Source organism: Hemicordylus capensis, chromosome 1 (assembly GCF_027244095.1).
Source record: "Hemicordylus capensis ecotype Gifberg chromosome 1, rHemCap1.1.pri, whole genome shotgun sequence".
Lineage (NCBI taxonomy): Eukaryota > Metazoa > Chordata > Lepidosauria > Squamata > Cordylidae > Hemicordylus > Hemicordylus capensis.
The window spans coordinates 453580802-453598386 of NC_069657.1; the positions used below are offsets into that span (position 1 = coordinate 453580802).

At 48.4% G+C, this 17585-nt stretch overlaps 1 protein-coding gene across 8 annotated transcripts in view; it reads right to left on the minus strand.

Annotated features, from left to right (window-relative positions):
- Positions 1–13545: 13545 nt before the first annotated feature.
- The window catches only part of EXTL3 (exostosin like glycosyltransferase 3), a 210974-nt gene continuing 206934 nt past the window's right edge, over positions 13546–17585 (minus strand). For all 8 annotated transcript variants that reach the window (XM_053249147.1, XM_053249160.1, XM_053249169.1 and 5 more), the window contains one exon: positions 13546–16934. In XM_053249147.1, coding sequence (XP_053105122.1) covers positions 16725–16934 — 210 coding nt within the window. In that variant the 3' untranslated portion in view covers positions 13546–16724. The remainder of the gene's footprint in view (positions 16935–17585) is intronic.

Below are 17585 nucleotides of genomic sequence, written 5' to 3' on the forward strand. Positions count from 1 at the left end.
GCTTCGCAGAGGCATCTGGTGGGCCACTGTGCGAAACAGGATGCTGGACCGAATGGGCCTTCTTGGGCCTGATCCTGCAGGGCTGTTCTTATGTTCTTAAAAGGAAGAGAAAACAGAAATTGCAGGAGACCATTGCAGCAGTATTGTTATGTGCGTAACACATACTTAAGTGGAGTTCTGTAAGGGTCAGGGGAACGAAGTGCCCCACCAAAGGGTGCTATATAAGTTACAAAGTACAAGGTGGAGGTGGCAGTTCACACAGTGCTGACGATCTTCTCAACAATCCTTTGCAACGGAGGCTTAGAGACGCTGCGGCCACTAAGCGAGTCCATAACCGGGGCAGAGCAATGCTTGGACTGGGTTTCCAAAACTCACAGAACCAAACCCTTTAGTTGAGGGAAAGCCAGCTCATACCCTTTAGTCAGACCTGCCTCCCTATAGGGGTGTGCGAACCAGTTTGAGCTCGAACCGGGTTCGAGTCAAACCAGCCCGGTTCGACTGGTTCAATCTCAAATTGGCCTGGCTCTCCAAAATGGGGGAGGGATCTGAGTTCGAGCCAAACCACGCCCATTCAACCAGTTCTAATGCTTGCAAAGAGGAATCGAGTAAGGACACCCCTTTACAAGCATCGGGGGAACCCTACGGGTTGAAAAACAGCAGGCGGTAGGTTACCTCACGTGATGCAGTGGCGGCGGCAGCGGCGGCTTCCCTAGACTCCTCTGGTGCTCCCCCTCATCACCAGCCCCCTTGCCACTGCACCGCTGCAGCGCATAAGGTAACTCCAGCCCTCCCACCTGCCCACCCTTTCCCAACCACATAGGGTTCCCCTAATGCTTGTAAATGTTACTGGACTGGATCCCCCTTTGCAAACACTAGAACCAGTTCGAACCAGTTTGACCCTGTTCTAGGCACAAGCTGAACTGCCAGCTGGTTCTAACAAGACGGCTTACGGACTGGGCGGTTTGGTTGGAACCACCTGGAGAGGTTCCGTGCACCCCCCTACTCCCTGGGGCAATTTTTATCTGGGATGGTTTTATTCCCCCACCCGCTGCCGTGACCCAATCAAGTCTTTTAAACAGGTTTTAGGGACAAGGTTGACCTTGGTTTCAAATGAAAGGATAAAACTAAAATTCAAGTGACAAGATCTTGAATGTTATATCATACAAAATCTAAACAACATGTATGTGTGTTATATACACCTTAGCAAGGAATGCCATGTTTGAGTCTGTGTGCTCCACATTACATTCTAACAACTTGCCACTGGAAGCGCACTTTCTCCCTCGTGACCAGCACTGTGTGGCTAAGAAGCTGGTGGCCCCCAAGAATAGAGCAGATGGGAATCTGTGCTCTGGTTTCGTCAGGCTGCTGAGAATGTTGTTGGAGAAAATCTAATTTCCTCTCCAAACTACCATTCCCGTTAATGAGAATTAAAGCAGTTTAGGGTGATAGTATAGGCACACCCCAAATCACAGTGACAACTTGGGAAAGCGCGTCTGGAATAGCTGCTGTTGCACTCCGAGAGAGTGAGGGGGGGTTGCCCATTCAAAACTGCAGGCTGCCCCTATAACACACACAAGGTGGTGCTTGCTCAATCTTTTCCCATCCTGTCTTTGCCAGTCCTGCTCTTGGAGAAGTGCTGTTGGTTTTGCCCTCTCTCCCAGGATGGCTTTCAAGAGTCACCTGGAGATTGAAGTGGATTCTGGGAGACTCCCGGCAAATCCAGGGCTGCGAACTCTCAGCAGGTAACCCGGTGGAATGAATAGGAACAACCCAGCATCAACCCAGCTACAAAAACAATGAAAGCCAGGGCAGCAGACAGACTTCACCATCATCAAGCTGGGGAAGGTTACAAGTCTTGTGAAACCAGTGAGTGGGTGGGAGGGAGGTGTTGGAAATTCTCTGTGGTGAGAGAATCCCTTTCTCAATATAGCAGAGTGCACAGAGGCACGACACAGCGGAATTTGGTTAGGCATGCGTGTATGCTGAGAGTAAAGAAACTTGGAGCCAATTCATAGTTTCAAATCAATATCTAAGGCATTTATTAAGGAACTCCATTCTAGATAGGAAAGTGAGGAGTTAGGATCTCTAATCTGTCTATCTAGCTGGATGCAGATGGATTCTGCATCTTCTCTGCACACATGGTGCAGGGAGAGAGGCTTGCCATGTTGCAAGGTAGAAGGGCAGGTAGGGAAGAGAGAGAGAGAGGAAATTGATCCCTGAGATTAGCAATCTACATATCAAAGGGATAGCATCAGAGCAGTGGAGGAGTGATGACCAATGTCTTGACCCTCTAGCCCTCTGACTTACTAGTCTGTCCTCCACTGTCTGAGGCAGAGAGACAGCGCAAAGTCCTTTAACTTCCAACAGGAGGCACTTAAAGTGGGCCAAGACTCACTCGAGAACAGCAGTGGGGGCAGGTCTGATGCATCTCCCCAGGAGGGGAAGCCTCCTCCTTAAGGGCTGCTTACCGTGCAACTGCCGTTCTGTGGCCCACTGTGCATTATGCACACATACAGGGAGGTCCACAGACACACAGGAAGCTGCCTTCTGAGGCAGAGCATTGGTGCATCTCGCTCAGTACTGCCGACACTGACTGGCCGTGGCTTCTCCAGGGTTCTAGGCAGGAGCCTTTCCCAGCTCTACCTGGGGATACTGCCAAGGACTGAACCTGGGACCTTCTGCATGCAAGCAGATGCTCAACCACTGAGCAATGGTCCTGTCCCCTAAAGCAGGGGAAAGCAAGCTTGGCTGTCCATCTGTCACTGAACTACAACTCCCATCATCCCTAGCTGCAATAAATAAATTCCAGCTGAAGTTCATGGGAGTTTTAGTTCATCAACAACTGAAGAGCTGCCCCAAGGGGGGTGCGTTTCACGGTAAACAGCCCATGCAGGTAGTCATCCATCCAAATGCAAACCAAGGCAAACTCTGCTTAGCAAAGGGGACAATTCATGCTTGCCACCACAAGACTGGCTCTCTTCCACCCTGCACAGCCTATTAGTGGCACTGGCCCTGGGGTGTTTTGTCAGCATCCCAATGTTCGGGCTTTGTGGGGGAATTAACTCTCTAAGGGGGACTCAAACGTTTGGACTCAAGAAATGACTGGATTGAGACAAGGTACAGCTTCACAATTAAAAGAAGAATTTATTTTGAAGGAGGGGGTACGGGAAGAGAATCATGTGATTAAAGTAATTAAAAATATGTTTCTAGATAAATCTAGTACTATGAGGCGTTTTAGCTTAAAGTCTAATTTGTATGAGATCCGTGGCGGGCAAGAGAAAAGAGGCTTGAGAGTTAAATGTAGAGGGGGTTGGGAGCAGAGATTGTGTGGGGGCCCGAGGAGGGACAAGGCTCATATTCCCCTCATCCGGACAACGAGACCCCCAGGGCTCCTGGAGAGACGAGATGAATAGAGGGAGAGATGCCCAAGAGAAGAGTCTCTTCATGGGTCCAGCTTCCTATGGGTGCGAGGCCAGCTGGTTGGAGTGGCACAAGGCCCGATCCAGACAGTGATGTCAAGCTCTTTGTAGGTTGCAGCGGGGCAAAAGTAGTGTCCAATGTAGGGGTGTGTCCGAACCGGTCCGGTGGCCATTCTAAAGAATGGCCGAACTGCCGGACCGGTTCGGCCCTGGCTGGTCCAGGTCCGGGTGGGGGGTATTGCTTTAAGGGCGGGAGGGCTTGCTTACCCCTCCCGCCTCTTTGCCCCCACCAGTGCCCATATTTAACAGAATAACGGGGCACTGGAAACCAGCTGCCCCTGCCGCCCCCCCCCCGCCGCGAGCAGATTTTGCACAAAAACTACCAATACCCCTGCCGCCGCCGTCGCCCGCCAGCCCTCCCTCCCTCCCAGCTGCCCGCCCGCCCGCCCGCCCAAGTCCTCACCCGATGTTTTCGTAAAAAACAAGAGGAGCTACCAGACAGAGCTCCTCTCGCTAGGACGGCCTCCATCATACTGAAGCTTTGCGTGTACGTGCATGCGTGCGCCGCAAAGGACACCGATCGCCGGAGGCCCGGTCTACCCGCCGGTCTACCCACATCCATTCCGTTCAGTTCCTCTACAGAAAGCACACACACACACACCCCGCCAGAGAGCAGTGTTATTTGGGATATGGATTCTCAAATATTTATATACCGCTTTTCAACAAAAGTTCCCAAAGCAGTTTACATAGATACAGTTCATCCCTCGCCAACTGCTAGGGTTCTGTTCTGGCAAAACCTCGCCGTTGGCAAATTCACAATTGGTGAGACATTAAAGTCTATGGGAAACAGGGGGTTAGTGGAACCACAACCACAAAAAGACCGAAAAATAAAGGAAAAGGTAAGGGGAAATGGCAATATTATGGGATTTTTGGTGGGTTTTAGCCAAGAGTCACCAAGAAGAATGAGCAGATCGGACCTAGGGAACTTTTTTGAACTCCCCCAAATCACTCAAAGGCATTCTAAATTGGCAAAGGTCTCCAAGAGGAATGAGCAGGTTGAACTTCTGAAACTCCCCCCCACAATCACTAAAAATCCTCACCAACTGTGGATACTTGGATCACGTCTTGGCAAGACTTATCAGAATTTCCCATGACTAACTAAACTAAACTAAACTAAACTAAACAACTAAACTAAACTAAACTAAACTAAACAGAATGGCTCCCTGTCTCCAAAGGGCTCACAATCTAAAAATGAAATAAAAGATAGTCACCAGCAACAGCCACTGGAGGGGTGCTGTGCTGGGGGCGGATAGGGCCAGTTGCTCTCCCCCTGCTGATTAAAAAGAATCACCATTTTCGAAAGGTGCCTCTTTTGTCCAGTTAGGAGGGCATGGAATACAACCATCTGGTCTTTTCTTTATTGGAAGTAACTCTTATTAACAGAAACATTCTTTGCTTAAAAGAGATGATGCTATTGCAAAATGTCGTCATCTCAGCCTGCCTTGCTCAATTACCTTTTGCCGGAATTCATTTTCACACAAAACATCCCCTCTGATGCCAGATATTGTTTGCAGATTAAAATGCCGGTTTCACTGGCTTATCACCTAACACAGCATGGATGCTTCTTCAACAGTGTGCAAGCAGCACTATCCCCCACACCAGTCAAAGTGCGGGTGCTTTTGCGCAAGAGCCCAACTATTTGCAGTGCTCTCTCCACACTCCAAAAGCACTTTCTTATGGCGGAAACTGGTCCCTAAGGGGCATGTTTTTGCTGTATGAGAGCATCTTTTTATTTGCAAAAAGGAAGGAAGTTGGTTCTGTGAAAGCACAGCAGGAGGAGCCCAGGAAGACAGCTGAGTGTACACTGAAAATGCAACTCTGTCACACGTCATAATCCACTTGTGGAACTCTCTGCCACAAGATGAGGTGACAGCCAACAACCTGGATGGCTTTAAGAGGGGTTTGGATAACTTCACGGAGGAGAGGTCTATTGATGGCTACTAGTCGGAGGGCTGTGGGCCACCTCCAGCCTCAAAGGTAGGATGCCTCTGAGCCCCAGTTGCAGGGGAGTAACAGCAGGAGACAGGGCATGCCCTCAACTCCTGCTGTAGGCTTCCAGCGGCATCCGGTGGGCCACTGTGTGAAACAGGATGCTGGACTAGATGGGCTCCCTTGGGCCTGATCCAGCAAGGCTGTTCTTATGTGTGAGGAGAGGGCCATCTAGTCCAGCACCCTGTTTCACACCACCAGATGCCTCTGGCAAGCCTGCAGGCAGGAGTTGAGGGCACACCCTCTCTCCTGCTGTGGCTTCCCTGCAACTGGTACCCAGAAGCATCCTGCCTCTGAGGCTGGAGGTGGCCTATTCTCCATGAAGTTTTCCAAACCCCTCTTGAAGCCATCCAAACTAGTAGCCAACACCACATCTTGTGGCAGAGAATTCCACAAGCTGATTATGCTTTATGTGAAAAAGTACTGGTGGACTAGTAATTTGACTTCGCAGGAGGCAGCTACTTCTGTCCATGACATACCTCATGGCCCCTCTGCATTCGTCCCCATGGGAGTGGGGCTAGCTTCACACCTTGGAGGTGGGGGCATGCAGCAGGCGGGATCAGAACCAAGATTTCGAAGCAGCAGCTCCAATTACAGCCCCATTCCTACTTGAGACCCCTTCTGCCTAATGCTTTGAAGCAGGCTTCTAAGCCAGGCTTCTCTCACTTGGGGGTCCCCCGATGCCTTTGGGCTACAATTCCCCATCACGCCCCCTCCGGCCATGGTGGCTGGCCATGGTGGGCGTTGTAGCCCAGCGACATCTCAGGGGACCCAGGGTTGGGGGACGCCTGCGTTAAAAGAAGTCTGTTCACTTGGCCACACATTGCAAACTAACCTACCTCACAGGGTTGTTGTGAGGAGAAACTTAACTATGTACACCGCTCTGGGCTTGGAGGAAGAGCGGTATATACATGTCAAACAAACAAACAAACAAACATCATCTGCCTATTCTCCAGGCAGGCAGGCAGGCATGGTGGGAGGTGCAATGTATGGAAAGGCCATCTGGGGCCCTTTCTTCCACTAAAGGAAGATATGGCCTGAACTGGGGGTCCCAACCTGTGGTCTTCCAGAGGTTGCTGAACCACATCTCGCATCACCCCCAACCACAATCAATGGGGTTGATGATGGGAGACGTAGTTCAGCAGTCGCTGGAAGACCACAGTTTGGGGACCCTGGGTCTGAACTACCTACCTACCTACCTATCATTTGTGAAGAGATTAAAGGTAAAGTGTGCTGCCGAGTCGGTGTTGACTTGTGGCACCCACAGAGCCCCGTAGTTGTCTTTGGTAGAATACAGGAGGGGTTGACCATTGCCTCCTCCCGCGCAGTATGAGATGATGCCTTTCAGCATCTTCCTATATCGCTGCTGCCTGATAGAGGGGTTTCCCATAGTCTGGGAAACATACCAGCGGGGGATTTGAACTGGCAACTTCTGGCTTGCTAGTCAAGTAATTCCCCCGCTTACAGGGGCAGATGACTGGTGCACTGTATTTTACTTTATTTGTTTATTTATCTATTTATCTATCGATCGATCGAATGTGTACGCGGCCCCAAACTTCCGTCTCAGTGGCGGCTCACGACAACAGTCTCTAGGGCTGTAGAGACTGCATCATGAAGCAGCTGGTGCCCATTTCATAAGTTGCCTTTGCCATGAACTTGCCAGGCGGCATTAAGAAAGCCCCTCCCTCTCACCCTCAGCAACCCCATCTGCACATACACCCCAGTGCCCCCAATGCTGGTCAGGCCTACATCACAGGGCTGTTGCAACATAACATATGATGCACCGTATAAAAGACAGGTGGTGGTTGTTTATTTCAGCCCAAGGCCAGCATAGGTAGCTGCACCAACAAGTCCTACAAATAGTTCAAGTAGAATCTCTCTCTGAACAAAAACGGTTTCCTTTTTTCTCTTGCAAAAAAACACACCCAAGGACAGAAGTTTGGGGCAGTGTACAAATAAAATAGAATTTAAAAAGGAAGATGACCCCCTATCTTCTCGTTGTTTTAAAAAGTATTTTCATTGGTTTTAAATAGTTTTAATCATTTTTTAATTGTTTTTATATTGTTTTTAGCATTGTGTATGAATTGTGGGTTTTATGTCTTTTTAAAAAGTTGTTGTATACTGCCCAGAGCCTCTGGATGGGGAGGTTTATAAATGTTATAGATAGATAGATAGATAGATATCTGCATTTGTTAGATATAAGATATTCTATCTATCTATCTATCTATCACTACATTTTTAAAAATTTGCAAACACTGACCATGTGATAGATTAATATCAACACTAAGCTGATATTACAGACCATGTGACAGAATAAAATAGAATTTAAAAATAAAGATGACCCCCTATCTTATATCTAACAATGCAGACCTCTATGACTACATTTTTTTAAATTTGCAAACAACACTGAGCATGTGATAGATTAATATCAAAAGCTGAACTTTCAGAGGAAAGTTTCAGTGACCTCAATTAAGGACTCACAATCCTATCTTTGTAGAAAACAAGATAAGGTGGGTCACAGCCTAACCGCTGCTAACACACTGACCCTCCTCACAGCTGTTATAACCAATAAAACACAGTTTTCAGAGCAAAAGGCTTCATACTCTCTCTAGTTGCTGGCTAAAAAGGCCTTTTCCCGGCAGTCTAGAAAGAACCCATGTCAATGTCCAGGGCGATACTGATCTTGGTGCAGGAAGATCCAAATTGAGCAAACAATTTAAAAACTGTTAACCAAAGAATTGGGGGCAGGGGAGGAGGCCGAAACAAGCTGCTGAATCCTTATGGGAAGATGAGACCTACCAAATGCACTTTGAGCAGACAAACTTCATTTTAACTGCCTCAAAATGTAACAAAGAATGCAATGCAGTCACAGTGCTTCTTGTACAGATGTTTTGTCCCTTGCAGGTGGGGAGTGGGCCTTGCAGCCAGCATTCATGGTCCCCTCTGTTCAGCAGGATTTGCCTTGGTTTGCATTTGGATGGGTGACTATATGTGGGTGCTATCTGCCATAAGATGTTCCCCTTAGGGACTGGGGCTACAGCTCATTGGGAAAGCATCTGCTTTTCATCCGGAAAGATCCAATCCCCAGCATTTCCAGGTAGGGCTGGGAGAGACTCCTGCCCAAAACCTTGGAGAGCTGTATCCAGTCAGTGTAGACAATCCTGACCTCAATGGACCAAATGGTCCGACACAACAGAAGGCAACTTCCCATGTTCTTCTGTGTGAGGAACCTGCTCATTTGGGGCTTAGCTCAGCAGGGGAGCACACACCTTTCAGGCAGAAGGCCTTCCTTTCGACCACGAGATCTTCAAAGAAAAGCTCTCCGTTTGCAAGACTGGGAGAGACCGCTGCTAAGATCCTGGAAAGCTGCTGCCCATCAGAGTGACCGGATGGATCTGACTCAGTTCAACGGCAGCTTCCTAGGTTCCTCACTCTTTCATTCCTGCAGGTATTATTTCCTTATAGGAAGTTTCCTAGGAGTTTGCCACACCTCACTCATTGCATTAGTCCAATCCACAGTCCTTAAACCTTTATTCTCAATACTGTGGAGTACACAGATTGTGACATACCTATGAGCCAGCATAGCGTAGTGGTTGGACTAGGACCAAGAAGACCCGAGTTCAAATCTCCATTCAACCATGAAATTAACTGGGTGACTCTGGGCCAGTCATGTATCTCTCAGCCTAACTTACCTCACAGGGTTGTTGTGAAGATAAAAATAACCATGTACACTGCTCTGAGCTCCTCGGAGGAAGAGCAGAATATAAATGTGATAAATAAATAAATAAAATAAAATGCCTCCCTGCTAAATGAGCAAAGAGGCACCTTTTGAAAGTGGTGATCCTCTTTATTGAGCAGCGGGAGAGCAACTGGCCATATCCATCCCCAGCACAGCATCCCTCCAGTGGCTGTGGCTGGTGTCTATCTTGGGTTTCTTTTTTAGATTGTGAGCCCATTGGGGACAGGCAGCCATTTTATTTATTTATTTATATCTGTGCAAGGTAGAGATTATATATCTATGTAATACAGATAATATAGATTTTATTTATATTTATGTAAACCGCTTTGGAGACTTTTATTGAAAAGCAACATATAAATAGCCATTGTATTCATGTCAATCTTGTCCCTTCGCAATCAACATTGATCGGTCAGAAGAAGAAATCCATAAGCCTCGCCCTCTTGAAAACTTCCGCAGAGTCAGAAAGCATCCTTGTTGAAGCCAACGTGGGACAATCAGCATACAGGCTCCCCACGTGGCTAATGCTTTCCCGCTCCGGAGGACACCACTGGAATTGATGGAGATGCATGCTGCGAACTGCCTTCCCACTTTATTGCCTAGAGCCACTTGATCTGTGCTTGACTTGGACAGAGCCACTGACATTTTACAAGGAGACCTCTGGCAAGCTCTTATCTGGCCGTAAAACATTTGCTATCTTATTTTCCTGTTTTCTGTGTATGCAGTTGGACTGGGATTTCCCCCCCCCTCCTCCAGAGACACAAATCTCAAACGAGAATGCCTCCTTACAAAGTTTGAATGAAGGGTCCCTTGCACCTGACTCAGGATGAACTCTTTCTCTTGAAAGAAGAGTGACCAGCAAAATTAGAGCTGATCTTAATAGTCTTGAGCAACAGAACACTAGTGTGCAATGTGGACTTTTCCCACGTCCAATGTCATTTTATTCTTCATCTTGTGCAGTTCACCCTGGGACAGAAATTGGCTGGATGGTTCAAGTCTGTCAGCTTCACCTAGCAAGAACTAGTTTTCCTACAGTCCAAACACTTTCCTCCCAAAGTCTGAAAATAGCATCTTAGTTTGTGCTTCTGCACATGGGCTCCATTTCCTGTTGGGCAACCCATTTCTCAGCAGGCAGCCGGCTGTGGATTGGCATGTCACACAGCAGAGAAGGCAACGTCTTCCCCCTTAGCAAAACATGAGATAGCCCCTATAGACGCGGGACATTTTAAAATGTTCACTCTCTCTCAAGTGGAGCAATTGCATGTCCCACCATCAGTTGACTTTCTGCTTCTTCTTGTCTCCTTGTCCTTGGGTGATCTGTGCTGGACCACATTCTGGAAACCGCGTGAACAAAGGATTGTTTTCTGCAACCAAGGAAGTCAGGGATCCCCCATTCCAAACAAGATCTTAAGCCAGATAGTCTTGGAAGCTTGCATCTTGATCACAGCGCATAATTAATCTATGGAATTCCTTGCCACGGGATGTGGTGATGGCCACCAGCTTGGATGGTTTTAAAAGGGGCTTAGACAGATTCATGGTGGACAGGTCTGTCAATGGCTACTAGTCTAGTGGCTGTGGGCCACCTCCAGCCTCAGTGGCATGATGCCTCTCAATATTTGCACATCCCTCTTGCCTGTGGGCTTCTTAGAGGCATCTGGTGGGCCACTGTGTGAAACAGGATGCTGGTCTAGATGGGCTTCCTTGGGCCTGATCCAGCAGGGCTGTTCTTATGTTCTTGCTGCCATTTTCAGAGATGCTCTTCCTTTTTCTATTTAAATGCCATGTAAATTCTGATTTCCTTAAACACTTTTATTTTTAAATTAATTCCATGCCTTGGGGGTCATTCACAAGCAGCTCATCCACCCTTGCTGTGGCCAGACATTACATTCCCTGGAGATAAGCAGGAGGTTAAGACATAATTCTGCTGTCCCAGGCCTGCTTTGATGTATCTGTGGTGATTTATCCCTGGCTCTAGACCCTCAATTGCATTCCACTCTGCAACAAAAAGGGACCTCTCCAAACTCGTAAAGACTGCAGAGAAATCACTATATGCCAAAAACATAACTGATGCATCTGCAGCCTTAACATCATTGCAGTGGTTTCTTAGGAGTCTTTGGTTTGTTTCTGGCTACGTTTCATGAAAAACTGGTTCAAAGAATGCAGAAGTATCTCTTTTGGAACTGTTTGCCCCGGCATGTGGAGTCTGAAATAACTCTTATGGAGTTGCACTGTGTGCTGGCTACAAAACAGATTTATCTCTGTTTATCAGTAAGTCAAGTTCATTTGTTACCTGCATCGTTTGAGTGTGATTTTGCCAAGAATAAATCAGAGTCACCAACTAGTTGTCGAGGTACGGGTAAAACTGTCGCCAGCACTATACCCTTCATGAACACTCCAGCGAAATCCCAAAGGACAGCACTATCGATGGGTATGGCCATGCGTTTTCTTCCTTGACACCTGAGCTAATGCTCTGTGGTGAATGGCAGTACACGTCTTTTATACATCACATGCTTTCCTTTAACAGGAAAATAACTTCCTGTATTGCAATTTCCCAGATCTTCTGGTGACAATTCATTTATCTGGAGTCCTTTGAACTCAGTACATCAAGACAGAAAAGGAAATTGCAGCAAGAAGACCGTTATTGGTCTTCTTGCTGCAATTTCCTTTTCTGTCTTGATGTACTGAGTTTAAAAAAAAAAAATCCCTTCTTTTTCCTCCTGGGACCCTCTTTTTCTGGAGGAAAAAAAAGAAATTGCAGCCTCCAGGAGTACAGCATTTCCTCGTGAAGATTGGTTGCCGTTCTTCACTGGAGAACTCTCACGCCGGCAAAGAGCTCTTGAAGGCTGTGCTGGGCACTCAGCGCCACTGCTCAAGACAGCATTCCTGATAGCAGCTGACTCAGCTGACGGGGACATGTCAGGATGTTCTCTCTAGATTTCTTTTCTCTGGGTCTTCTCAAATCGTCCCCACACGGCCTCCTGTCTTATATCGGTCATCAGACTCAACACTTCAGTCTGTCTTTGAACATCTCTTTCAATTTGGCAAGAGAGCCTCTGACTAATTTTACAAGACTTTTCTTGGCTTTTGTTTTTCTGGGTCTTTCCCTCCCTCATATATTTGTGGGGAGCTTAGCAGCCATCAAAAATGTCACAGGGACCATTTTTGAAAGAGTTGGAGGCTCCAACAGAATGCTTGATGGACCACTGGGCAATTTATCCAGAGCATCCATCTGAGGCACCTAAGATCTTGATTGCTTAGCCCTGCATTATATCGTCTCCCTCCTTGAGTGGCTAATTGTCCCTCTTCTTCCTCTCAACGTTTCTGGGCCATTAGCTTATAGCAGAGAAGGAAAAAGAGAGAGATCAAAAAGCAATACATCGAGAAAGGCAGCCAGACAGTAGCTCTGTGGCCTCCTCCAGCTTTCTCAGGCTCCAGGGAATTTCCAGCAATCCTAGCCTAGCTTGTGTGCGGCTACCTTTTCTCAAGATTAATGCAATGTGTTGCCAGGATTCAAGGCACCTTCCCCTCAAATAGGCTTGCTTCTGCCTGTGTTTTAGTACTCCCCCCCACCCCGAGGCAGTCGTACAAACCTAAATCAGATGTCCCTCACCTAGACTCGACAGACACCGCCCATCGGACACAGAATACTGGCTTCCACACTCAGAGCATTTGCACGCAGAAGGCCCCAGGTTCACTCCCTGGCAGTATCTCCCGGTAAGACTCCAGCCTGCAACCTTGGAGAAGCTGCTGCCAGTCAGTGAAGACAAAACTGAGCTAGACGGACCAAGGGTCTGACTCGGTTAGAAGGCAGCTTCCAAAGTTCCTTGCCCCCTTGCATGAGAGAAGTGGTTCAAAATGGCTGATTCCTGGTCTAACTGGGAAGGACCAAACTCTCTTCGACTAGAGACCAGTTCCAGTTAAGAGTGGCCACTTCCTCAAGGGAGTGAATTGTAGCTAGAATGTCACCTTTGGTCACAGGGAGAGAGCGAGCGAGCGAGTGAGCAAGAGAGAGCAAGAGAGAGGGGTTGTGGGGCAGCTGGGATTTTCTCTGGCTACGGCTTCCATGTTCATCCTATTGCTTTAGATATCCTTGGGGGAAATGTGCAATCATCCTTTTCAAATAAAGATGAAAATCTAAGCCTAGTTTTGTCAGCACATGGTGGTGCTGCATAGGCGTGCCACTGCAGCAGACTGAAAGGACCTCCAGTGGCACAGAGCAGTTCCTGGAGTCTGATCCAGCACGGAGTGGATGGACCTCCTTTCCCTCCTCCTTTCACCAGCATAGCGGTCCTCTCCGTGAAGATCTTCCTTCTCTCCCAGGCAGTCAAGAGTCTCAGACACTTTCAAGTTAAACTCTGAGTTTATTTCATCCTTTTACAAAATCCAACATATGAATATTGTGCTCATGTCAGGGTCTTGAATTCCTCCCTCCCACCTTTTAATTTATTTTTTCAAAACCACCATTCAAACCTTTTGGTGCTCACAGAGCCTTTAAACGCAGCCATAGTGTCAGGGAACGGAGGGCCAACAGCGTACACAGGTGGAGGGGAACAGAGAGGAGGAGGGGGAGACACACACACCACTGTTGGGTTTCCAGAATACCTAGAACAGAGGAGCCCTCCCTCTGGCCAAGGCTCCCCCCTCCTGCCATAATCCCCCAGAATGAAAGAGAGAGCAGCCACATGGGCTGAGAAAAAACTAAGAATACGGCAGGGTTTCGGGCAGAACGTTATTAACATTCGAGAGCTGATGAAACCCGGTGCTTTGCCTTAATGGCTGATCAGAGTGGGATTCACACCACCGCTTTTCTTGCAGCAACGTCTGTAAGGGCCACACCATGACCAGCCTCATCCATGGGTCCAGGCATCAACCGTCTCCTCTCCTCAGCCCAGAGATGCCCTCGAGGGGCAGAGGACAGCAGTCTTCGCCTGCTCACATGCCATGAGATGAGAAGTGACCAGGAGACTGAGGTCTCCCAGTGCCATCTCTGCCCGATGGAGCGCAGTGAGTATTTCACCCTCATGGCCAACGATCGGCCAGCTTAGCCTGCCTGCTTGGGAATGCATCGCTGCATGGCCTCCTGCATGGATGGGGAGCCCAAGCTGAGTTAGCTGCAACCGCCACAGCGGAGAGGAGCAGCAGCAGCAGGAGGAGGAGCTACTGCTGTGAGAAAACACACTCCTTTTAGCGGGGATTCTCTGCGGTCTAAACTGACACGCACAACAGTGGTCTCAATGCACTGGGAAGAAACTCCCCGAAGCTCAGCTTGAAAGAAGGAGTGGCGAACGGCAGCTCAGAGCAGTACCTTGATGCCAGTTCCCAGCACGGAGGTTAGAAGCCGTCAGCATACGCTGACACCAGGAAACACACCTCTGGAGAAAAGACGTCCTTTAACCCTTGCACAGGTGTCCACTGTGGCCGGCATGCACATGAGTGTGCAGGTGGAACAAATGCACCCACAGGGCCTGGAGCACTAGGCCTTACAGCCTCCGGTTTCCCCTTCAGTCCTGTCCAATGCATCACTTCGCGGCTGTCAATAGCCTGAGCCCCATCTTACCCATGTGAGACCTGGATGGTGCAGTTACAGTGTCCGAGCCTGTGAACCTTTTTCCAGTTGGGTCGATCAGGTGGAGGCATGTGCCCATGTGTGGATGGCAGTTCCTAAAGACCGTTTCTGGGAGTGAGGAGGTTGGTGAACATTTGCAAATAGCAGCAATTAGATGTGCAGAGAGGGAAGCAAGTGAAGGAAAGCTCTTGGGGCCATTAGTGGTAATTAACTAACATCTGCCCAAGTGGAAAAAGACCCCCTTCTAACTGCACTTTTATTAAACACAGATGGCATCCCTTTGATACAGTTTAGCAAAAATGTGCGGTGCCACTTTTTAGTGGTGTCGCTGTGGTGACACAAAACGTGGCATGTCCTTAGGCACCCAGAAACTGGAATTCTCCATTGGCAAGATAGTATCAGGAAGGTCTGAGGCAGCAGGAACTTGCTAATGGGGTTGTCTAGCTCACGGATGGCTCAGGGAATGTGGGTATTTTCACATTTTCTAGAAATAAGGAAAAGGTGGAGTGAAGGAGGAGGGAATTAGCAAACCATCACACAGTGGAATTTGTGGTTCTTAGCTTTGCGGTGGCCCAGTGCGAGAGAGAATCTGCATCCCGAGGAATCAAAACTCTGTGCAGAACAAGGCAAGGCGGGTGGGGCTGAGAATGAGATTCTGGTTTGTTGACTTGGGTGTGGTCTGCAGCTTGTTCACCAAGAAGTGATATCAGGTACAATCTCATTAGCAAGGGCCAACTACATCTCCACTACAGCATGGAGCCCTGGAACTCTTACAAGGGGTGTTTGTGCATGCATGCACGCACACCCACCCGAGAAAGAATTGTGATAAAGTCCTAAGAGGCCAAAAAAACCCAAAAACCCCAAAACCCCGCCAAACAAACAAAAAAGCACCTCATTTGCGGCAAACCTCGTCTTAAAAAAGGCTACGGGGCACAGCACTCTACTATCAGCGTTGACCTCCGCCCCAAGACCACAGATTTCCATGTTGCAGAAGGCAGTGCTTGCATTAAGACCTTTGAGCCAAGACATTCAGGGGGCGAGGGGGGGGGACTTCACAGCCTGCACACGGCCGGGAGAGGAGAGCAGCAGAAAGGGCTCCCGGGCAGCGGGAGTGGCTGGAACAGTGCCATGGGGAAGGAACTCTGTGTGTAGACAGAACTGGGAGTGCCAGTGGGACCCATCAGCAGGCCTGTGGAAGAGGGTGGGCTTCTGAAGGTCCTCTGTTTTACCACAGGAGGGTGGGAGGGGGAAGCCGAACACTCGCCAGCAGCAGTGGGCTCCTTAGAAGCCACAAGGGGGGGCCCTGTGTGTGTGTGCGCCTGCGCGCGCCTGCGCAGGGAAGAAGCAAGGAGCTTTTCCGTGGGAGGGACCTGTCATCTCCTCCCCGAAACCCCAAGGAGATTCTACAGAGAGCATACTAAGCAGCAAGAGAGACGGCTGGGGGGCTTGATCCTGTTGCCAAAGCCACCTTCCCCAAGAGCACACCACGTCATCAAGGAGGAAGGGGGTCTCTGTGTCCCCTCCCCACAAGCGATGAATGGGCCAGAACCAAACCGAAAACTAAAACAACCCCTCCCGCCCCGTGCCGAAAAAATAGAAAGCCTCACAAGGCAGATCTAAAACACTTCCATTTTAAATAATAATTAATATTTTAAAAACCCCAGTTGTTTTTTTTACCCTTGGCTAACCCATTAGCTGGGGACTAACCAAAGTCTCCTTTCTTTTTCTCAATAAAGGATTCCGAACAGAGTCTTTTAAGTGGAGCCCCCTGCCGTTACAGTCCTTGTGGGGCATGCACAGATGCGGGATCCATGACTGTGTCCCAGGTTCAAGCAGAAAAGGGCATTAGTCCTGGGCGGAGGGAGGGTCCTTCCTCCCTGAGCCTGACAGAGAGGACTCCTTCCTTGACCCCAGCTGGCCCCATTCCAGTAGTCCGTAGCCAAACACCTCTCACCTAGATGAACTTGAAACATTTCGTCTTGTCGTGGGGAAGCCGGGTCTTGAAGAGGACCGAGTCCACACGGAACTGGGTGTACAGCAAGGGCATGTAGCCGTAGACCTTGACAAAGAAGTTGATGCACTTGTGCCGCTCGTGGAAGTGGGAGTCGTCATGAGAAAGGGCCTGGGGACAGCCAGGGCAGCGGAAAGTCCAGCGGGAAGTCACCTGGGCACAGGACAGCAGGAAGGCAATCAGCAGAGAGGATTACATCCCAGAAGCCCACTCTGACCAATGCAAGCACCACCAAAGAGGGCAGGATCCAATGACCCCAAGTTCTAAGCTGGGATAAGGAAGCTGAGGTTGAAACTGAGCCTTCAACACTCTGCAGGATCATCACTGATTTCAGCCGGTATTCTGAGTACCCTTCTGGGTTATGGTTTCTGACCCATTGTTTATTTAATATTATTCATTATTATTGCCAATTATTTACCCAAATAGAAGATTACCCTGAATTTTAAAAGACCCCTTTTAAAAACAGGTTAAATGAAGTTATACCTGTATTAAACCCAAAGGAACAGCACTCTGTATTCAAGATTACCCCCACCCCAATTTCTATCATCAAAGAACTACTCAGAAGCTGCAGCACTCCCTCTGGCCATCTGCAGTGGTGGCACTGTAGTGCTGGACTCTGCTGCCTCTTTTTATTTATTTTATTTATTTATTTAACATATTTGTATACCACCCAAAACGCAAGTCTCTGGGCAGTTTACAACAATCAATAAAAACAACAAGTAAAAAAGTTAAAATATTACAACAATTTAAAATTTAAAACAATGTTAAAATTTTAAAAAATCATCAAACTATTAAAACAGTATC